Below are 24,813 nucleotides of genomic sequence, written 5' to 3'. Positions count from 1 at the left end.
TGATCTTATTAATTGGTGACGCAGCAGGTTGCACTTGCGGCCCCTGTTACGACGTTGTAATTTTTTTCGTGGGAAAGTCCATACTTCCTGATATAATGACCCAAAAAGTCCAGAAAATCCTACCGGCACCACCTAAAGTGGCTAATGTGTAAAATAACCCTTTAAGAGAGAAATCGATTTAGCTCAAACTTTGTAAATTGAAAAGTAAAATTGTAATATATTTAAATTTAGAAAATTAAGTACAACATATTTAATTATATAGTCTGTAAGGAAAATATCCATAGGGCCATTATTATATGTGTTCTTTTACTATCTGATGGATTTGAAAACGCAAAATAAACCAATTTTGAGGCATTAAAAATATAATTTTTATATTGAAAGTTAACGCCAAGAAACTCCTCCTTGAAATTCAATCACCACTTTAACTTTAAGTTAAGCGGAACGCTGTAAATCTGTTCGGTAAATCCAAAATTTAACAAAAGAAGACTTGTAATAATGGCCCATAGACTAATAAAGAAAAAAATATTTCCTACAGATTTGTATTAGGTCCGAATATGTACTACATCGGATCACTCCTATGGGTACACCCTACCCAAAGTTTGGAAAAAATGCACTCGTCTTGGATCATTCTGAATTTTGTTGCAACATGTAGTTTTTTGGGGCCCTTTCCATCCTGGAAAATTTTCCCAACAGCTAAAAAACCTACAGAAGTATTGTGTTACCTTTTTTACGTGGCTGAGGGTATATCTCTGTCGGCTCAGCTGACTGATACTTTCTTACTAGTTAAAATAATGGGTTAGTATGTTAATTTGTAAGTAGTTACGACTACGAGAAATTACTATAAAACCCGTTATTTGGCAATGACATTTTTTGTTGGGGACACAAATATGTAACTAATTTACCGCTCAAGTTAAGTTTTCTCGTCCAATCGTAATAAGTTGTGGAAAAAATCTGGCTACTTTGTTTCCATAGCAATCCCCACAGATATTTAGCCACTAACATGCAGGTCTTGCAGCCTTCACTAACCCACAGCAATTGTTTGAGTAATACCACTAACTCTCGCCGATACAAAAATGAGAAATGGAAAACACACAAGAGAACAATATTTTCAATATGAGAGCAGAGTAGAGATTGGGAGAGCGCTCAGTTCGTACTCCCCATTTTGGTTTGTATGAAGGCTAAAATGTTCAGTTGTCACATCATAACCAAAACGCGTACAACATAGCCACGCTAGTCGCGTCTTTTTCGGGTAAAAGGTGTCTTTTTTTATTGTTTTGTTATGACTGGCTATACCCTACGACGAAGACGTGGACGTTTAAACGATACGTAAACGTATCGCATATTTTTGGTTTATTTATGTAGAGATGCGTGTGTGTGATTGGAGAAAAAAGAAAAAATAGTAGAAGAATATTTGGTCATAGTTTTCGTGGAAATCTTTGAGTGAATTTAACAAAAATAATTTTCCAATTTTCCGGCGTTTTTCATGAAATTGTCTAATGTGTTGTGTCGGCTGTCACTTTTTGTTGCCAGTATTGCAAAGAAGAAAGAAAGAAAGAATCTGGCGGCGCTGAGAGCAACAACTTGTTTTACCAGATTTTGACGTCATATCCCGTCAATGCTAAAACCCCAAAAGCCAGTGAAACGAAACGTGAAAAAAGTTGTTATTGCTGGCTAAGTAAATAGTGAATGTTTTGTATTTGTTTGTGTTTAATTTTACAAAAAAATAAGTATTTAACAAAAATTTTTAAATAATTTACAAGAGAAGCACAAAACAACAACAGCAAAATTTTAAAGCTAAATAAATACCGAAAAAATATTTAAAAGATCTGTGAAAGTTTTTTGTTTTTGTTGTGAAAAAGCATACAAATTACGAAAAAAATGGAAAAGATATGAATGATATTTTATTGATTGCCAACAAGCAAATAACCACAAAATAGCTCAGAGAGCCACAAGAAAATTAAAAAAAGTGAAATCTGTTTTAAAAAATTACTTATCATTTGGATTACATATCAACAACGTCTTTTGTTTAAAAGAGGTCCTAACAAACAAAAAAGTTGCAATTTGAAAACCAACGTCTTTGATGTGGATTATTTGAAAATAAAAAAAACTAAGATCAAGAACCATAACCAGAAGCCGTTATTGCAGCAATTTTCACCTTCCTCCGTCGTCCGACCTGAGTTAATTATTGTCTATCCACATTGTGGCACGGTGGTATAACATGTTGGAATTTCTTTACACCCTGCTGCACATCCGCTGCTGCTCCCGCCTACACCAACATTAGTGGTGGCTGGTAACTGTTATTATCATCATCATCATCAGCAGCAGAAAAGCCGTATGCCATACGCCTTCAATTGCCCCGTTTAAATGGTTCGTAAACATTTCACTTTATTCGTCGATTCTTTTGTTTTTTTATACCGGGATATTTTTTCAGATGTGTGAGTGGTATATTATTTGTGTGTGTGGGTGTGTGTAAGCTACATTTCTGCATTTTGATTTTCTTACTGCTTCTCTTTGTTTAAAGAAATTTCTTCCATTCTTTTGTTTTCTCATCGTTTCTATACAACAACAAAAGAAGAATTTCCTCTTATCGTACCTATTTTTTTACAGGGGAATATATTGATAGGTATGTCAGGAATTTAAACGTTTGCCGGTGGATTGTGCCGCTTCTGGGAGTTTTAACAGCGGCAACAGCTATCTTAAATTATTCTCGGAGATTTATTCCCAAGTGTTATTGTGTCATGTACGATCTTTCGTAACAATTTATGATCAATGACGGCCATCATTACTTGATGGCTTGGCCACAGCCTAACTGGAATTTTGCAGATAGCTACGGAGCTAGTTCTGAACCTGGCGGACTGATGTTAACGTACTGATTCTTTTTGCTGTTCTAAATAATGACTAGAGACTCTTTATTGACAGCTCAAAACATAGCTTAAAACGGCCAGCATAATTCTAATAAAAACCCTCGGCTCCGATCGCTTATAGCACTGATACAAATAACGTGTATTGTCCCGATGCAGACAAATTGATGGATATACAATATACAGCAGGATGGTTAGAGGTTCTTTATTGACGGCACAAAACTCAGTTTTAAAACGTCTCTACTGCATAAGTCTAATAAAAAACATTCGGTTCCGATAACTTATGGCACTAAGATAAAGGAAACAAACATATCGTCGGTGTCATACTTAAGTGTTCCATACGCCATTTTTGACATTTTGAGATAAATGTACCTTTCAAGGTTTTGAACCATGATTTTTCAGATTTTTTATTCGATTTTCCTCTAACTCTTATAGTTTCTGAGATATTCAGATGCCAATATGTTCCATATCCGCCTTGCGACACCGAAAAATTTGTCGTTTTGTTCCATATCCATAAAGCCTAGCGTATGCAACAAAACAACTTTGAACTTTTTAATTCCATATCCATGTGGTTTGGGGTATGGATCAAAAAGAGATAAAAACGAATTGTTCCGCGCCAAAAATGATGGCGTTTGGAACAAAAAATTGCACAATTTTGTGAAGTTACGAAAAATGTGGCGTATGGAACAAATTTTTTAAAGGACTGGTAGCACTTCAAAAATGTGGCTTGGTGCAACTTTTTGCAATTATAAAAATTGGCCATTAGTTCTAGACTATAACAGATATCTGTATAAAATCAACTTCTAATATGCATATTCTTTGAGTTTAGTTAATTACAATTGTGCTCTTAAAGTATTGAATTTTTCCACCACTTTTAGACTGTATGGACTCAAACATTAACTTGAGTTTTTCTCGAATCCGGCAAATGGCGTATGGAACACTTAAGCACGGCACCGACGATATAATGCTCTAGAAAATATTTTAAAATTTATGACTAAACAGTATAGTTGTTTAAGTATTTCGGAAGGCCACACACACACACTTCGCGAGATATGGTCAACGAAATTAAAAGAAAACCAAAATCCACGAACCACGCAAAACTGTGTTGTTGTTTGTAAAAAATAAACTAAATAAGATTTTATTTATTTACATAGAAGATGTTTGATATGTCAGTTCAATATTTAGGGTCACTCCCTCCTGCACAAAATTTTTGCACTTATGTATGTGCAGTTTAAGGTCAAGTCTGAAATTGTTTGGAGATTTTTTCCTCAGGTAGTCGTGTTGCATATTACAATGACATAATTTTATTATTGTGGTGCTTCATAGAGACCCTGAAAGTTCCCATAACTTCTATTGTCGCCAACTAACAATCCGCTATTTCTATAAATTAGGGAAGAAGGATTTTAATAGACGATAGCTCTTTTCCTGGGAATAGATTTCTCGGAGAAACTTAACTTATTGTCAGCTGTATTCTGAATGTCACAAAATAACCTTAAGCCACGAACCACACAAAACCGCGTTTGTTTGTAAAAAAAATAAATTAGATTTTTTACATAGCGGCTCTTTGAAATGTCAGTGGAATATCTAGGGCCATTTCCCTTAACGCACAAAATTGTTGCATTTATGTGAAGTTTAGGGACAAGTCTCAGATGGTCTTGAAATTTTTACCGTAGGTAATCGTGCTTCATATTACAATTCCATAATTTAATTATTGTGGAGTACAGTGGTGCAAAATGCCTTTTTTTTAAATTTGGGAAGAAGGATTTTAATGGGGCAATAGGACTTTTCGTTTTCTCCAGTCTAGACGAAAATCTTTTTCACGAAATAGATTTATGGGAGAAATTTAGGTTTTGTCATCTGAATTCCGTCAGAATACACGGTAGCAGTTATAGACTGGCATATCAGAAGTTTTTTTGACCAGTCGCTAGTACAAAAGCAAAATATGAACAAAATTATTGGTCTGTTTCCTTCCTTCCTATTCTAAGCAAGGATATTATCGATGAATCTACCTATAAAGCAGCGGAATTTCCGCGTATCTTCTGCAGTCGATACATGTCAGTCGATTTAACCATGTCCATCTGTCTGTCTGGCTGCAGCGCACAATAACTCTCGAGCGGATCAACTGATTCGATTCAAAATTTAACTATTGTAATATTTTGTCCAATTTTCCAAACGTAGACCATATCAGTTCACTCCCTCGCAAAAATTCAGAATTTGTTGTATTCTAAGCATATAAATATTATCTGTCAGTCTACGTATAAAGTAGCGGCATTTCCTCGTTTCCCCTGCCATCGAAAAGTTCATATGAAAAGCTTGATAGCTCTCGAAGTTGTAGCTTTATTCCGTCACTCTGGGTGACCAATATCACTTGTTTCAAATTTACGCAATGTTCAGTATGTTGCCGAACGATTCTTTTGGGCCAGAAGTTTCAGGAAAAGAACAATTACAGTTCCTGGGAAGACCCCTATAATACTTTAAGGTCATTCCATTCGGGCTATGCAATGTCCCTTAGACCATGTCTCGATTGATGGACAAAATGATACCGGCGGACCTCAGTAGTGGAAGTCTGTAACTCATTTTTCGAGTTACCGACAAACATCAACAAACAAAACATTGTTCCACAACATCCCATACGGGACAAGGGAGACTTCTCTCATATCAATGAGTGCACCCCGATTCATATTTAGCTCAATGATATGGGACCTACTGTTTATCGCCGAGTCCGAACGGCGAGTCTTAAGACACCACTTGTGGAGAAGTTTTTCAAGGCTGAAATACTCAGGAAATGTCGCCAACATTACTGAGGGGTATTTTGCCACCGTTGACAAATTTTTGATGTTGCCTGGCCGGGGAATCGAACCACCGACCTTCCGCGTGCAAGGCGGGCGTGCATACCATTGCACCACGGTGGAACCCACAAACCGACAAACATCGGTAGAATTAAAATGCTTATAATTTCGGTAATTAACGAAAATTTTCGGTAAGTTAACAACCAAAATAAAGTTGTTGCTAAATCCTACCGATTGCAACGGTGTTGTCAACTTTTATTGACACTTTTCATTCATAATTTTGCGTTTTAATTTTACCGATTTTTGCCGGTAACTCAAAAAATGAGTTACAGAGCAGAGGTGTTCGTCTAGCTTGACTATCTTCAGTAGTGGAATTCTGTAACTCCTTTTCTGAGTTACCGATAAAAATCGGTACAATTTAAACGCAGAATTATGAATGAAGTTTATCAATAAAAGTTAACAACACTGTTGCTATCGGCAGGACTACACGACAACTTTATTTTGCTTGTTAACTTACAGGAAATTTTCGTTAATTACCGAATTTATAAGCATTTTAATTTTATCGATTTTTGTGGGTAATTCGGAAAATGAGTTGCTGAATTCCACTACTGGTCATATCGAAAACATTCGAAATGCATTTGGATGTGCTCAGACGGTTTGCCAGGAGTAGGCAGACGGTTCTTACGATTAATGTAGAAAATAACACTTTTATGTCTCTGAAGTTAAATATTTAGGACATGTTATTGGAAATGCGGCAACACATAGTGACCCTGAGAATACTTGAATTGATAAAGAAATTCGTAGATTTTTAGGAATAACCGGGTATCTTGACGATCTCGTGGTCATATCGGAGTCTTTCATAAGGAATTTGGATTTGCATAGACGGGTTGGCAGAAGTATTCTAGAGTTGAATCTTATGATTAAGTAGAAAAAAGACATGTTTGCGTCCCCGAAGTTAACTATTTTGAGCATATTGTTAAAAATTCGGTAAACGTACCGTTTAATGGACAAAGTGATAACGGCGGACTTCATAGTGTGATTACCTCCACCTTCGTCTGTATTGACAATGATGAACAAGGTGATACTGTTGGTTCTCAGGGCGGAGGTGTTCGTCTATCTTGACGATCTCCTTGTCATATCAGAGTTTTTTCGAGAGGCATCTGGATTTAGAAAAAACCGCTTTTGTGTTTCTGAATGCATTGTCCTCGTTTGATGGACAAAGTTATGCCGGCGAGCTTCAGGGCGAAGGTATTCGTTTATCCTCCCCATTATCCAATGTCCCAAGTGATGCCGGCGATCCTCAGGGAAGGGGTGTCTTGACGATATTCTGGTCAAAAGTCGCTTGCGTCCCCGAATTTATATATTTATGGCATTTTGTTGGAAATAGGGTAATACGTACTGACTCTGAGAAAGTTACCCCTATCACCGATATTTCCCCTCCTCCATCTTTTCAACAAATTCGAAAATCTTTAGGAATGATTAGGTGTATGAATAGTTAGGGATTATGCTTTAATTACTTCACCATTGACTGGTTTACATTTACATCCACACCTCCTGGTATTGTGTATCCTTCTTCCTTTCTGATTTATAGACTGAGGAATCCTCCGACAAATCCTTTTTTATTTGTTTACTATAACTATAAGAATTGGGTAATTGAATATTGCCATTTTCCCGGTAGGGTGAAATTCTTGAATAAAAAATTTGGACATTATTATTTACAGCGTATATCTGATTGATCTAAGCGGACTGTAGTATTACCCCCAACCATGTTGTTGCGGACAATTCAAAACATGTTATGGCGGCGACAAAAATACTATGGTTCCGACTATCATATTGAAAATCGCACAGTAGTATGAAAATCTCAAAATTCAATTTATCAAGCTTTATACCTACGCGAAAAAATAGTATGTGTCGTTTATACCTTTACCTTGGATAGGATAGAGGATTGTGAATTTAAGGCTGCGACGACCAAGGGTAGTCTTAAATGCTAATGTGTTGCAAAAGCAGTGTTCACCAGCAACAACAAGTTCAACCGCTGCGTTTGTGTTGGGCACACACACGAGATTATCTATCCCTCTCTAGATAAACATCGAGTGCGTTAATTCATTGCTAAAACAAAGAAGATGATCTGTGGTGAGAGTAACGTTCAAACTCACCACAATTGAGATTGTGTGTGTTCACACAGACACGGCTCGCGAGCACAGTGGTGATTAACACTGTGCAAAAGTAACAACTAGAACGACAATGATTTAAGGTAGATCAGTTTAGAATTTTCAAAAGCACAATCGACGGTGCTCAAATCGGCACAACGCACTGTGGTCGAACTTGTACCCCCTGATTTCTGGCATTTTAGAAATGCCTTCTTGCAAACCTTCTTGCAAAAATTTTTAATTGGATCCATGTTTTGATAGGGTACCGCCAGATTTTCGGAATTTTGGTCGCTCAGACTTACTTTGGATAGGATAGAGGATTGTGAATTTAAGGCTGCGACGACCAAGGGTAGTCTAAAATGCTAATGTGTTGCAAAAGTAACAACTTGTGACGGTGTGCTAGTAGTATCGGAAGCTACAAAAAGAAAAGAACAAAATCAAATCAAAACATTTGTTCTTGGCACTCTGGTCGTATGCAATTGTCGTAAATTGCCGTAATCTCAGCAATACCATAGAACGACAATGATTTAAGGTAGATCAGTTTAGAATTTTCAAAAGCACAATCGACGGTGCTCAAATCGGCACAACGCACTGTGGTCGAACTTGTACGGGAAGAGCTGCCAAAAATACTTCCTGTGTAGATATCAATGCGGAATTTTCAGTAAATGTTAATTTAGCAACACAAATGAAAAAAGCAAAAAAAATAACAACATAGGTCCAACTTTAGGTATAGCCCCCATAAAACGGTACCCCCTGATTTCTGGCATTTTAGAAATGCCTTCTTGCAAACCTTCTTGCAAAAATTTTTAATTGGATCCATGTTTTGATAGGTTACCGCCAGATTTTCGGAATTTTGAAGTTTTTATATAAATAATTAATTCGAAATGGCCGAAATGCCACTTAATCTTTCCTGGAGGTAGGCTACCCCCCAGAAAATTGTTGATTAATGTAGGTCCACTCTTTGATGTCCCCATAAATCGGTACCGTCCAATATTCGGTATTTTTAGGGTTCTAGTATCATATAATCATTCAAAATGGCTGAATTTTCCAAATTTTACATTGAGGACCACATTTTGACGCATCCTTCATATAACTGAACCGCACAATGTCTCTTCTATATATTTAAAAAGCTGAAATGTATCACCTGCCTATTTGAAAAAAAAAATGACAAAAACACCCTGAAAGGTATCCTTAGTATTTTGTGAACAAGTTCCCAACGATGCGGAAAGATGGAGCTCATATTTTGAAAATATAATCTTTAGACTACTACTAATCTTTAAAAAAAATTCGTTGGGGGACAAAAGTCCTTCAATCAACACACGTATTCAATAATGAATCCAAAAAATATAAAAACACAAAACTGCATAAAAATTAAGTTAATACATTGTTTTTCAATATTCGAATTAAGTTTGGTCAAAATAGAGTTCATTTAGTTCGATATTAATATTTTACTTTCACCTAACTTTTGCAATGAATTCACCTCGAAATCCATCCTGTTAAATTTTCTCTTTTTTGGATGCTGTTCTTAAAGAGTACAGTAAGAAAAAATCCAAAACAAATTTATTTTATAGAAATTTAACATGTATGGAGTAGATATGAACGCATTTGGTGCCAAAAATTAGACTTTTAATTTTTTTTAAATTTGGCTAATGACAGCGACTACTGTGCAACGATAGATACTTTGTAATTGTGCTTTTTTAATGTCTGATCATTAAGATAAGATAACGAATCAGATATATTCCGGGCAAAATAACTATGCACATCTCTTTTTTGCCAAACATAACCTATCCTAAGATTCCTTAACATGTGCTTTAATAATATTTTCCCACATACATACATAGTTACATTTATTTGACAGTGTAATTGTCTACCTTGGAATTAGAAATTTTTAGATTTATTTTTCTGCCCTTCTTCTATTCTCACGTTATTTGTGAAGATTGTTTTTTTTTTGTTTAATTATTACCTTTGTTGTTAACAAAGAAATGATAGATGTTGTTGAATGTTGTTATTGTTGTTTTACAAACCACGCCCGGTTGTTTATTAAACTTTTTCCCTCAACCTCTCATTATTTTTTTGTGATAGTTTTTTTCTGCGAAGTTTATCAAGGTGAAAATTAAATCTAAAGGGATTTTATATTTCTAGGTTGTAATTAAGTACACTGCACAAGTACAACGTTGCAAATGAGGGGGGAGGTATGGGATGCGTCATTCATTATTTTATTACTCTAATTTTAACACTTTAGGACGTTTTCAAAAATAGTCATTTATAGTGAATAATTAATACAGTGTATGCAGTTTTGAGATTTTGAATTGTTTTATGAAAATTTAAAAATTCAAAGACATCTTGACATACTTTTCATTTCTAATGATAAACAGATATTGGTAAATGGTTTATATGCTTTATATATTTGACAGACATTTTAAAAATAGTATATTTTGGTTGATACAGAGCAAATGCCCAATTTAGTTGGTTTGGATGCTTAAAAACAACTTCTAACATGAAATAATGGATCCTGGTCAACTAAACTGAGGCAAACAAATTATGCGGCAAATTGTGTTTGCTGACTTTACAGTCGATCTTCTTTAAAAAAAAGTCCCCATAAGGAATTGGTTAATAGACCAATTACATAGGGAACTAGAAATGTTTATAGCCTAGGCAAGACGTAGTGTTCCCAGGCGTTATTTGACATTTTTTTGGCAAGTTTGACAGTTTTTAGCCTGAAGGTACTCAGGACAGTTTGGCATACGAACAGGCGCTGTGTTGTTTACAGTGACTTGAAACAAGTAAAAAAGTATCAGTCGACTTTGCTGACGGGAAGTACTGGAAATTGTGGACCGGTATTGCCTATCTCCGAATTGAAACTAAGTCCGTGCTCTTCAACCACTACATATGGTGCCATAGGTGGTTTTTATACCTTTCCGTCTGTTTTCTCAAGAAGTATGGATTTGCCCTTGAAAAAACTTACCGTCGTAATGCAAGTTGCTTTAACAAAAAGCGAAGTGATTTGAGAGCAGGTCTTAAAGTGAACTTATCCAAAGTTTTGTGTAGGAGGTACCCGAAGGAGTGGATAAATGTAGTCTATATTCGAACCTGACCTATGTCTGGTAGATATATTAGGACGCGTAAAGTATGGACCAAATCGGTCACTCCCTTCAAGAGTTATCGTGCACACAATGTTTCCCAACATTTTTGAACTTTTGTGGGGGAAGTACCGGAAGGAGGGAGCCGATATGGCTTATCTTCGAACTTAAACTAAGTTTGGACAAAATATGGTGAAGGCTAAATTTTTGGACCGAATTGGCAGATCCGTTCGAGAGTTATACTGCGCTCCAACCACTACACACGGTGTTATAGGGTTTTTTTTTGCAACTTTCAGGCTATTTTCTCAGGAAGTATAGACTTGCCCCTGATGAAACTTGTATCGTCGTATGGAGGGCAGTGATTACAAGTCGTTATAAAAAAAATTAAAGCGATTCGAGAGCAAGTCCTTAACTGAACTTTTCCGAAATGTTGTGTGGAGTTACCCGAAGGAGTGGACCGATTGAGTCCATATTGGAACCTAATATAAGTCTTGTAGAAAGTTCACGATGTGCAAAGTATGGACCAAATCGGTTACTGCCTTCAAGAGTGATCGTGCGCACAAATTTTCCAAACATTTTCGAACTTTTGTGGGGGAGGTACAGGAGGGAGTGGACCGACATAACCCATCTTCGAATTTAAACTAAGTTTGGACAAAATATTACGAAAGCCAAATTTTGGGCCGAATGGGTTGATTCGTTCGAGAGTTATCGTGCGCTCCAGCCAGACAGACAGATGGACGGACGGACATGGCTAAATCAACTCCAAATTGTCTGAAACGGATTTCGTCCAGACACATTTTGCCCGTATGAAAGTGTATATACCCTCGTTAGCATAAATTCAGAGGGTATAAAAATCACTTTGCAAAAAAAAAAAAATGGAATTTACTTGTGAACATTTTCGTCCGATCATTTTTCAAAACTTTCGACGTGGCTAATCACGACAAGAATGCATCGATCAAATTATATCAGTGAATGTCGGCAAAGGTCCATCCTATATCCTATAGCACTTTGAAAAACTGGTTTAATGAATTCAATCGTGCTAACACTCGCTATAAAATGATCGTCGTCCTTTGTGCCAGAAAACATGAAGCCGTGAGCCAACGGGGAATGCAAGATCGTCATGTTATATACCGTTAGATGGAGACATTCTTGGGCTTTTCTTCCACCAACTAAAATTTGATATTGCATAAACTGCTGGTTTCAAAATGGAATTTTTCTCGTTAGATCCAGCACAATTTGACAATCGCTCAAAAAAGGCTCTTGTCGATTTGTGCAAAGAAATTGAAGAAAAGATAGAAATAAAGTGGATCTATGCGTACGAGCCCGAAACATAACAGCAATCGACAGATTCGAACCAGCTCCAACGATTTTTTGGTCCACAATTTTCGCCACCAGAATATGTCGCTGAATCGTCCAATAACCATGTTTTGGAGGTGTATCTATCGTAGTGAAAAAATGCTTCAACAATTTGTTTGAGCGCATGAAAAAGTATATAAATCATGCTTGAGAAACAACAAGAAACCAAGGCATATTTATACAAGATGTAGAAGTGACAATTAACTGTATTCTCACTTTTTTTGTAAATTTAGTTTTCATAATGTAAAGGGTCTACTCATTAAATTCGAAACTTCGAAATTTGCTACCATAAAATTCTTCTTTTCACCGTAAAATTTTGATTTAAATTTGTTCTATTTTAGAGGATTTTCAAAATGTATTTATGTTTTTCCTGAACAAATTTTTGGAACGACCCTATTATTCAATATTTATCTTTGACAATTAATTTTCAATAACAATGATGTTGTTTTTGTAAATTTTTTAGTTGTTGTAATTCATGCATATACCTTATATAAATTTGCCTTGAAGAAAACTTTTTTTGATGGTAAATATTCGCATTTTCATTGTTAGGCCAGAAAATTTTCTAGTTCCCCTCGTATATGATGTCTCACACAAAATAGTCTCTTTATAACAATATTTCTCTATAACGTATTAACTTTTCGCCACCAAACGCTACGTTACACAGAAGTTTGACTGTATTTTATTTGTATTGCAGAATATTTTCGAAATTTATTGGCCGAACGCATTTGCCTTTAGGCCTTTATTTATTGCGATATTTTAAAACAAAACACTGATAACATAACCTTTAAAACATAATTTAACCTTGGACCTGATTTATATATCGTCGTCGCTATGGTATTTATTTTTTTGGGCTGTTTTATTTTGTTATTCATTTCCACTCCGTTGTTGATTGAATATCAATCGCTCCAATTGACTTTGGAAATAGAGTTAATTATGTCGTTTGCTAACATTTTTAAATTTAATTGTCATTCAAAAATGTTGTGTGGAAAATGTAGTGAATGGTATTTGAATGGTATAATTTATTTAACGTGCATTGATTTTATAATTTCATGCGAATTGAATGAAATGGTTCATATGAATGAAATATTAAATCCATTGCACAGTGGATCCACTTGTATGGAGAATGTGGCCAAAAATATTTAGAGTGTAAAAATCAACCCAGGACGCCGGTTACAGCTTTGTGCTGCTACGAAGAGTGTTTTAAGGACCCACGAGCGTAACATTCTCCCCCCTTTCCCCTCTGGAGGGGGTATATGGTAAGAATTGTTTAATGATGTTAATACAAAATGACATGTACAAAGGTCCCGATTATCTTATGATGCAAAAATAGGCTTGGGGAAACAAAACAATCTCCAAAACAACATAAAATCAAACCAATTTAGCGGGTTAAAAAAAATCAAAATTTTTGTCTGAAAATTGGTAAAATTTTGAATATAGATCTTATAGCGCTCTCCCTGGAAGGCACGTACCGCCAACGTAAGACAAATTTGGAAGAAGATTTCTTCATCTTGCCACTGATGCCAATTATGTTAATGTGCGTAATCAGATTACAGAGTTATACGCTAATATATCCATAGAAACCCTCTTCTTGGGCAGCTTTAGTCAGCGACGCACCATTTATAGTCTGGCACTAGATGGCAGCTGATTTTAATACTAAATAATCTTAGACCCATGACCTACTTTGGAAAATTATTCCCGAGGTGGGCACTGGTGGGCATCATGACTAAAACCTTAGGACAAATTTAAGTACATGATCGAATTGGCATTACAAAATACACTAAGAAAAGATGCAGCTAACTAGAATTCCACAACACGCTAAAACACTATTTTTTAATGAAAAGTAAGCTATTACCTCCTCCTTCATAATCCACTATAATATTTTGCTATACGTATTAGTTTCGCGATATTTTGAATAAATTTACTTGCACTTAAAATATAGGTTGTACTCACAACAAAAAATATTAGTCAAATGTTCCGACTTTTGAAGCTATTCTTAAGAAGATCGCGTTCGAATGAAACAAAAACTAATACATTTTTAAAAAGGTCCATGTCATAGATATCAGAGTTACCAGATGTTGTACCAAAATTTTGACATTAATTTTTTTATTTTTGGCCAATGGGTGGATCCACTGTGCATTGGGGTGTTGCTATAATGAAAAAATTTTGTAAACTCATTAACAATACCAAAATAGTATTATATACATTTTGTCATAATGGGGTTATTCTGAACGAAAATTTCAACTGAGTTTTGCCTTTCCGTCTTTCCAACTTAAAGAAGAAAGTGAAAAAACTCACTGGGAATTTACGTTCAGAATAACTGGCGAAGTTAATAATGTACATAGTTGCCAGAAACGTGTTGTTGAATCATCGACAGCTGATTCAACATGATAGCAGCTGATCGTTATTAGAGCATTAGCTGATGGTAACATCATCACCACTAAACACATAATAAAAACTGATGGCAACGTCATTGTTATCATAAACAAACGAAATAAAGTAACAATGACAGTCTGTCACAATTAAAAGTTTCTGCAGTGTTTTTATTTTATTAAATATTAGCAAATTATATTTGTCAACATTAAATACGTGTTATGATCTCCACAAACATGTTTTGGTGTTTACAAGAATAATATAGTGTGGGGATCACAAGAACTTTTTTCTTAATCTGTCTTAACATTCCCTAGTTATCTTTCTTCGGGCTTTAATGCATATTTTCATGATTTTGTCATTTAATTTTATCAAATTTTTCTTGGTGCAGATTAAGACAATACCGTATTTTACTTTCCAAAACTAGTTTTATTCAATATTTCCTCGTCGTACCTCTCTGTAATATATCGCCAATAAAATAAAATAAAATAAAAAATTATTAACTACAGAATTGATAAGGTTTCTTTTTTTTCTATGCACTCCATGACTGGTTGATGGATGGATGAAGAATGCAACAGCAGAAGCAGCTGCTGTTGCTGTACTCTGCATTAATTAGCGGGGTATTCATTGCATATTTATGGCAGTTGTATGCGGGTATTGAAACCACCAATTGCCCTAAAGAGATAAAAAGGCAGGCTGGCTGGCAGACAGACAATACAATTGTTTAATGTGTGAAATTTCTCAAGTACTCGACTCGAATATGCGGAGACAGACAAACAAACGAAATTTGACTGACTGATTTTCAAATAGCTTTTGTGTCTTGTCTTATTTCATTTCAAATAGAGGTGTGAATGCAGCTAGAGGAGGTTCAATAGTTTGATTAGCAATTGAAATGATTATAGAAAAATATGCCACTTATGATATGTTTCCACATTTGGTGTTAGATTTTCTAGCATTGTGTGGTTTCGTTTTTTCCGACTTCTTTTTATGACAAGATGTATTTGGTTGTGAAATATGAATTATAATGTGTAGTTATTTTTTTTTGTTTGTTTTATTTTGAACAGATGTGTTTAATAAAACAAGGTTAATTTGCTTTGGTTTATTTTTTTTTGCGTGTCTTATTATCATATGTGTGATATGATGAAATATCAACAAAATAACAAAATAAAAAAATCGTTCAACAAAATTTTAAATTCGCTTTGCAAAAAGTGATAATATTGTTTATGTTTTGCGTTGAATTATTTTTGGGGAATTGTTTACCTATATTTTTATGTGAATCAGCCAAAAAATTTAAACTTTTATCGGTTTGATAACGAATTGTTCATTTTATGATTTCATTTCTTAATTTTATAAAATAGTTTTTTTTTTGTAGAAATAATATCTACTTTTTTGATAAACAAAAATTGATGTTCGAAATGATATTATACATGTACAATATTTAGATTTTTAAAATTTATATTTTTTAAAAATATGTAACTAAAATATGATGCATTAACTGGTCTGGCTTGCTATAGGTTTCATCAAATTTATGTTGTGAGTATTCAGCGGAATTAGCATATTTTTAAAAAATTCACATAAACAAATTCTGATATTCTTCTATTATTTAAAATATTTTTTGCCACAATTGTAAAAATGTTATTGTGGGTATTATCCCAGCAAAAAAGTCATTACTAAGTAATGACTTTATTCAGTAAAATTTGGCAGTAGTAACTACTTACAAATATACCGTAAAAGTCATTATTTTTACATGGGGATGTCATAGGGAGGAAGTACTTCCTTAAATATGTTTTTTAAGTACATACTTAAACACATACCGGCAGTCGAAAAGGAGGTAAAAAGCAGCGTTCTATTTTTAGAAAAAAAATGAGGTGAAATTATATTCAAATTCAACACTACACATTTTTTTCTTTTTTTTTTCTTTTTCATTCGATACCTACTAGTTTTGAACACACGAACTTCTGATTTGTAGCCAAACACACTACACACTAGGCCACTCGCACAAACAACAAGGGTTGGTTTAACTCATCCATGTACATCAACCTGTTTTTGTAATTTTGTAAACAAAAAACCCCCATGCCGACGCTGAGCTTTGAACACACAACTCTAGAATTTGTAGTCGGACACACTAGCTCTGTGCCACCATACTCATTACTTAGTAAGTGAGTAGCAAGTAAGGAAGTAACTAGTTATGTGTAAACTGTTATATATCGACGCCTCCAAACAATAGTATGCTAAGTCGACTTAGCATGTTTTCAAGTTCTTTACATTTATATATTTAACGTCCTTTAACTTAAATTCTGTCAAATTTTGGTAATAATCGGACAATCCGAACAGAAGTTATAAACAAATATTTACTTAGCATAGTACTGAAGGTCAAAGAAATTTCCAAACTTTTAGAGCTTGTCCTGCAAAACTCACTGTTCAGAATTAGCAAACTATTATTTGGAGGTGTCGAACGTCCTTTAACATAAATTCTGTCAAATTTTGGTAATGATCGGTCAATCCGAACAGAAGTTATAAACAAATATTGACTTAGCATAGTACTGAAGTTCAAAAAAATTTCCACACTTTGAGAGCTTCTCCTGCAAAACTCACTTTTTAGACTTAGCATACTATTATTTGGAGGTGTCGATATGTACTGTCTGATAATGCGGAGGGTAATGAGTACTCATTACCTGGTAATGCAGAAAGTAATGACATGTGCCTACCGAATTTTTGCTGGGATGTTACAAATATGACAAAAAATATTTAAAATTATTCAAAATATTAGACATTTTTCTATTTAAATTTTTGAAAAATATGCAAACAACATAAATTTGCTTGAACTTAGAACGAACCGAAAAGAATAAACATATTTTTTATCCACTTATTATTGTTTATATTTGCTAATATGCGCCGTTCATCATCAATTCCCTACCATTATTATGTCAAATGACATAATAATCAGTCTTTCATTCCAACGATTTCTAAAGACGTGTTGAAAGTGTGTTCAAATTTAAATTTTAATATCCCAGGTTCCGCTTTGACAGAGAATATATAAATCTTTTCACTCATAAAGAGTTATGTCACCTTGTTTAAATTATTTATGCGAATGTTTTGAATAAATTTAAAAACAGTTTATTGTTTGGAAATTTTAAATGTCACCAGAGAATGAAATTTCAAAGAAATATTGCAGGAAATAATATTGCTTGAATGATAAAAAGTATTGTGTGCATGTATAGGGGAGAAACCCTACAATGTATTCTTCAATCAATATGGCAGATTCCAATACTTGGACCTCAATTTTAGATTGCAATATCCTATAGTATTAAAAAACTTGAAGCAAAAAAAAAAAAAAATAAATATATATATATATAAAATATATCTCCTTTCCCTACTCATATCGGAAACCTAAAAAATCGTCATCTCTGAACCCGGATAACCAAATCAATTGGATCGGAAGGCCACAGAAGGCCATACCGAACACAATTAATTCCTTTGAATAAAACAATCAATCAATGATAAAACGAGGAAAATACCACCCGATGTCATATTTTTCCATAATGTGAACTTAAAATTGTCAGCATTTTGGGAAACAGTAGATGGGAAATGTTGTTCCCCCATTCCTGGTGACTGACATTTGCTCTGATCGATGAAGAACGTATATTGTGGGATGCATTTTACTTTAGAAGAGGGTATCAGAAACCTCAAAACCGAACCGAAAGTAGCAACTAACGATGGCCATTATCAATTACAAGTGCTACAAGAAATGTTTCTGGCCTAATAATGCAAAAAATAGTTGTATTGTTTTGTAAAGTATCCTCTAGCATGATTTATATACTTCCGCATGCTCTCAAACCAATTGTTGAAACACATTTTCCAGTCCGAATGAGACACCACAACATGGTGTTTGAATGTTTCAACAGTATCTTCTGGCGAAGAAAATCGTCGACCACGCCTTTTTTATGTGTGGTAATAAAAAGAAGTCATTGTGTGCCAAGTCAGGGCTGTACGGCGTATGAACCATCAATTCCACGTTTTGTTGGGTCAAAAATGCGCTGGTTTGAATCGATTTGTTAGAACTTGCAATGATATGGTGCACAACGATTCGTCTTCTCTTTCGAATTTCTCCAAAGACTTCAGGCAAACAAATTGTGGTATACCACACAGAATTAACCGTCCTACGTTCGTCAAGCCGTATATTAGCCGAAGAAACAGGCGACTATTTGCTTTGAAGTGTTTCTTCCATGATCAACTTTCTTTGGATTTGACTCGTCGTCGAAGACCCACAAGGTCGATTGTATTTTTGTTTCAGGCTCATACGCATATATCCAAGATTTGTCATCTGTGACGATCTTATAAACGTTGGTTGAAGCACCGCGATCGCATTTATTCAAAATTTCTTTGCACCGATCCACAATCGCCTTTTTTGAGCGATTGTCAAATTGTGCCAAATCTAACGGGAAACCCCCATTTTTGCGGCCACGTGTTCATGCAATATCAAGTGTTAGTGGAATTGACCCAAGGATGCCTCTACCTCGCGGTATATAAGATGGCGATCTTACATTATCTGTTCACGCATGGCTTAATTTTTTTTTTTTTTGGTGCAACGGCCGTGTTTGGAAGACCCTCACGGCCTTCATTTCTTAGCGAGTGTCGGCCACGATTAAATTCTCTAAATCAGTTTTTCATAGTGCTAAAGGATGGTCCTTTAATTTGATCGATGCTCTCTTGTCGTGATTATCCACGTCGAAAGTTGTGAAAAATGATCTGACATTTTCGTCACAAGTAATTTCCATTTTTTTGCAAAGTGATTTTTTTCTCGTCATTGTAAACAACACAACACTTGGTCGTTTGTGATACTAGTTCGTTTAGGCTATAAACTGTCAAACTTTCCAAACAATTTCAAATGGCGCCTGGCAACACCCTGTGTTATCGTAAAATATTGTTACGGTATTAGGTTTAACTTAGCCCCTTGTAGACGTTGTTTTGTTCCCCTATCGATATGTACCAAATAAAATGCGGTTTCTTTTCGATTACGATTCTTACGATGCTTCATAAACCTTACTTCACTTATTCACACACGATTTTACTTTACTAAGAACACAACTTGACTTTACTAAGCACACAGATTTTCTTCTACTTAGGTTACACTCTACTTAGCTGACGTTTTAAGTTCGTGGTATGATTTACAACTCACCCATCCACCTGTAACTTTCCCGTATTTATACTCGCTCGCTGATGCATAGACTGTTCTAACATCCTCAATGTGAGGTTCTACAATGATCAATCGAAATGCCAATCAAATCGTAAATACACACAAAACCAACGGACGGATTAATGTAAACAACAAATGGGGCAGAGGTAATAAAAACGAGAGAGTAGAAGGGTAATAATGAATGACGTCACAATGTAGAAAAATAATTAAGAGGTAGTTTACACTATCTATCAATGTCATATGACACGCAATAAAAACATTCCATATCTACCCACGCAGGCAATGTGGAGACGTAATTTTATTACAATTTTGCTGGTGTGGACGCACCAAGTAAATGGCGTAAGGAAAATCCCCAGTATTGAACACATTAGCGACTGTATAATGATGGAAAATTTCATGTCATATGACATTTACATATAGTGTAAACTACCCCTAAGCTAAAACTTAATGATCAAAACAAAAATATGGGAGATAGTACAACAAAAAGAATAGCAAAATATACATGGGAAATAGTGGCTAAACGATAATTTCATGATTGGAGAAAACGTTTTACAGTAGTTGTTGTTGTAAAACTGATTCAAATAAATTAAATGCATAACAATAAATTAACTCTACAAATCATATTTTTAAATAAATTAAATTTATATAAATTAACTAAATTCATCTAATTAACTCTAAAATAAACATTTCTGTTGTTAAATTTTCTGTCGCAACACATCTGGAGTTGGATTACCATGCATAATCGACCAAAAATCCAGTTGATATAGTTTTCATCGTATATCTATGTTTTTCAATAGTGCTAAGCTCCCTCAAGACGCCGACTTTAGTCCGGTAAAAGTCGATTTTTAACTGATTTGTCAGAGTCAAATTATCGAAAAGTAAATTTTTTAAGCTAAAAATTTAAAAGTCGACTTTTGATTTCGATTACGCTTTTCTATACTCTGCTTCACATGTTGTGGTCAAAAGCAAATTGAATACACTCAATCATGTGATTTTAGTTAGTATTTCATATTCATAAATGTTTAAATAGTGCAATCTTAAATTCAATAATAACTTCCATAGCTTTCAATAGTCAAGTTACTACAATTTGGTTTATTTGTTAAATGGTCGTTCTACTTTCTTTATGAGAGAGCCTTTGTTTGCAAACTTGCTGTTCTGAGTACTTGTTTTGGCTGTTGCTGCTGTTATGGTTGCAATTTAGTCCAACAAGTTTTCAAATCAATTCTAATTTCAATAGTTTATCGTTTCTATTGTCCTGTCATGCCACTCTACTCCGGCCTGTTTTCCAGATTGTCATTAACGTGCGCACACACACATGGTAATGTTTGTATATACGTTTTAGTTACGTCTTTGTACTTTCTAAGTTAACGTTTGTTCCATTTCTAGCGTTTTTGATTAGTTGTTTTTACTAGAAATGCAAATAAAAAAACGAAATAAACTTTTCACATGGAGGGGCAGGAAAATATGAGAAGTTATGAAACTTCTCTTTTTAGAAAAAACAACAACAACAACAGACCTCATCAACAAAATGTTAGCGCTTAAACATTTAATTAGTGCGTAAGGTAATGTAATGTAACAGTTGAGCCGCAATGCACACGTTCAGAGAGGGTCATGTATTGTATGTATACATAAGTCCATGCGTATGTAAATGCCAAGCTCTTACTGTAATACGTGCATGCTAATGAAAGTTTGGCATTATTATAAGTGTCGATTTTTTTGAAGTATGGAGGTAAAGAGTTTTTTCGTCGTTTTCTTTTTTTTTGTTGGTTTCTACTGACATTGGCTGTGTTTTCCATTTCGTTGTTTATTTTATTTTTTCTCTTTAGATTTCTTTGTCGCTGTTTTTTTATTAAATAAACTTTTTCCACTATGTATTATTAATAATAACAATAGCTATAAAAGTGTGGTATAAATGAGATCTGTATGTTTGTATGTACTTCTGCTGTATGCATACAGCAGAATGAATAGGAGGAGGTGTTGCCTTTTGTTAGAGCGTAGTATTTCAATAAGGCTTCATATGGTTTTAGCAGTCAGCGTCAGATATCTACTCCGATGACGACGGACGAACAACGACGGCTGAGTATTCATAATAAAAAATGTGAAATTATAATATAAAAATAATAATATAAATAAATGATGAATAGAAATTTCTTGATTTTATTCATGTATGTGTGTACATGGTATAATGATGAATGTGTGTGAACATGCGTTGAATTGGCAATTTGATATGATATGTGGTGAGGGTGTGGATGGATATGGTGGCTGTGGAGGTAATCTTTTTCTATGAAAATACACCGATTATTTTATTTATGTGTCATTTTGCAAAATAAATACAATTCTAGACAAACGGATTTATGTATGTACATATATGACTGGTTTTTTTGTGATGCATGACAACTTTGGTTTTAAAATCACCGGAAAAAAACTTTGCCGCAGGGTCTGAGGAAATAAACGATTCTATTGTTCTAATAAGGAATTGAATTGCTTTTAAAAAAATGTTTGCTTTGACAAATATATCGATGATAGTCGAAATATCGGAAAAAATAAATCAACATTAAAAAACAAACATTGTTTATTTATTCTGACCTAAAGCCAAAGGAGAAAGGAAAGGAGATACTGATCAAAGGTCAACTACATATAATTATATGAACAGGTTTAAACTACAGAATTAGCGTTATATCTTTGTTCACTGTTGCTTTAGCTTATTTTTGAGAATACATGTCTTCAGTCGAATTGTATGAGGATTATTTTCGTAGAGCACTTCGACCTTCTAACTCGCTTCATTTAATGTCCTTTTCGTACTTTATTTTAAGAGCCGCTATAAAAGTACCACAAGATGACGTTTTTCAGCTTCGAAATGTTCTGCAACCACGGTGACCAACTGTACTCTATTATAGGGTTTGGTTTGTTCTACAAATACATGTAAACATGTGAATACCTACCCAGCAAACCAAAATCGGAAGATACATCAGAGTTCGGAACGAATTCGGTCCGAAAGTCGGATGAAACGTCCGAGTTCGGATCCGAATTCGGTCCGAACTCTGACCGAAAGTCATATGGCGTGGTTGACGTGTTCTCTGACCGAAATTCGGATGAAAATCGGATGTTTTAACCGACTTTCGGACCGAATTCGGTCCGAACTCTGATGAACTATCGTATAAATTTCTGATTTATTTACCACCTTTCGGACAGATATCGGTCCTAATTCGGAAGTAAAATCTTATGAAATTCGAAAGTGTTTGCCGACTTTCGGACCTAATTTGGTCCGAAATCAGATGAACTATCGTATGAACTTCTAATTTATTTACCAGCATTCGTTTTTATTATTAAAAGATGTTGAAAATACACAGTTACATAGTTCATGTAATATCCAAAGCCTATAAAAGTTTATCTACTATAAACATATTAAAGCTTTTAATATCATATTATGCTGTGTTAAATGCGCGCCTTGGTGGAAAAACAAACTGTGGTGAACAACAAATTCGTCAACACAATCTGTGAAATATGTATGTAAAACAATTGTTATCAATATATGAAAAAATACATGATTTCACATGCAAAAAATATGACTTTCCACGGAATAGTGTTGAAATTTGACGAAGAAAATCTTTATTTTCATTAACTTCATAAAAATAAAGAAATATGTATGCAACCGATCACTATGAATAACATTTAAACACTATCATGCATCAACACGCATAACAAAAATAAACCAAATTGGTCTCCGATACAGAAATTAAAACCCGAGCACTCAATTTTTCGTTCGTACTGCATCAACGTCGGCACATCAACAATTACACATTTACAATGTGCGAGCGAAGCATGTACAATTCTTTTCTCTCTGCTTATTTGCACTTAATTTTGCCAAAGCAGCACAAGAGAAAATAGAAAAATTCCCTTCAGAGAGGGAGATAGAGGACGGGAAAAAAGTTCGTCAGACTAGTCGGACAGAGTTCGGACCGAAGTCGGTCAGACGCGTCGGAAAAAACTTCCGACTTTGAGCAGACGCGTCGGACGTCCGACATTGTGTTTGCTGGGTAGGTAATACAATGAAATGTAGAACACCTACAAAAGTCTTCTATTGTCTATAGAAGACCTCCAGAGGTTTTCTGATGCCTTTAAAAAATCTCCACACATTTTCTGTTGCCATTAGAAGACCTCCAGAGATTTTCTGTGGTCTTTAGAAGACCCCCCCCCCCCCCCCCCAAAATGTCTTATGTTGCCTATAGAAGACCACCAGAGGTCTTCTGTTGTCTTTATAAGACCCCCAAAAGTGTTCTGTTGGATTTAGAAGACCTCCAAATATTTTCTTTTGTCTTTAGAAGACCTCCAAAGGTCTTCAGTTGCCTTTAGAAAACCTCCAAAGGTTTTCAGTTGCCTTTAGAAGACCTCCAAAAGTTTTCTGTTGGCTTTAGAAGACCTCCAAAGGTCTTCTGCTATCTTTAGAATACCTCAAATGCCTTCTGTTGTCTTTGGAAAACCTCAAGAGGTCTTCTGTTGTTTTTAAAAGACCTCAAGAGATCTTCTATTGTCTACGAAAGAAGTTTTCTGTTGGCTTAAGAAGACCTCCAAAGGTCTTCAGCAGTCTTTGGATGACCCCCAAAGGTCTTCTGCTGTCTTTAGAAGACCTCCAAAGATCTTCTGTTATCTTCAGAAGAACCCCAAAGGTCTTCTGTTGTTTTAAGAAGACCTCCAAAGGTCTTCTGTTGACTTTAGAAGACATCCAAAGGCCTTCTTAGAAGACCTCTAAAGACCTTCTGTTGTCCTTTGAAGACCTCAAAAGGTCTTCTGTTGTTTTTAAAAGACCTCTAGAGATCTTCTGTTGTCTATAAAAGACTTCCAAAAGTTTTCTGTTGGCTTTAGAAGACCTCCAAAGTTCTTCAATTGCCTTTAAAAGACGTCCAAAGGTCTTCTGCCTCCAAAGACCTTCTGTTTTCTTCAGAAGAACCCCAAAGGTCTTCTGAAGAAAAAGAAACCCTGCAAAGGTGTTTCGTTCACTTTAGAAGACCTCCA

General features: G+C 34.9%; 1 protein-coding gene across 9 annotated transcripts in view; it reads left to right on the top strand.

Annotated features, from left to right (window-relative positions):
• Positions 1 to 24,813, top strand: part of jvl (javelin-like) — a 265,268-nt gene that overhangs the window by 37,363 nt on the left and 203,092 nt on the right. For 3 of the 9 annotated variants that reach the window (XR_012408897.1, XM_073958523.1, XM_073958528.1), the window contains exon 1: positions 1,186 to 2,367. The exons of 5 other annotated variants lie outside the window; for them this stretch is intronic. Coding sequence is in view for 3 of the 4 variants with exons in the window: in XM_073958523.1 (XP_073814624.1) it covers positions 2,365 to 2,367 (3 nt within the window). In the remaining variant the exon portion in view is untranslated. Of the gene's footprint in view, positions 1 to 1,184; positions 2,368 to 24,813 lie in introns of those variants that run through there. One more of the 9 variants, XM_073958527.1, reaches the window with a different exon arrangement.

The sequence above is a fragment of the Musca autumnalis genome, unplaced genomic scaffold (genome assembly GCF_047663935.1).
Source record: "Musca autumnalis isolate F117 unplaced genomic scaffold, ASM4766393v1 scaffold_1, whole genome shotgun sequence".
NCBI lineage: Eukaryota > Metazoa > Arthropoda > Insecta > Diptera > Muscidae > Musca > Musca autumnalis.
Note: the sequence above shows the minus strand (reverse complement) of the source record. Positions and strands in the feature narration are given on the sequence as shown.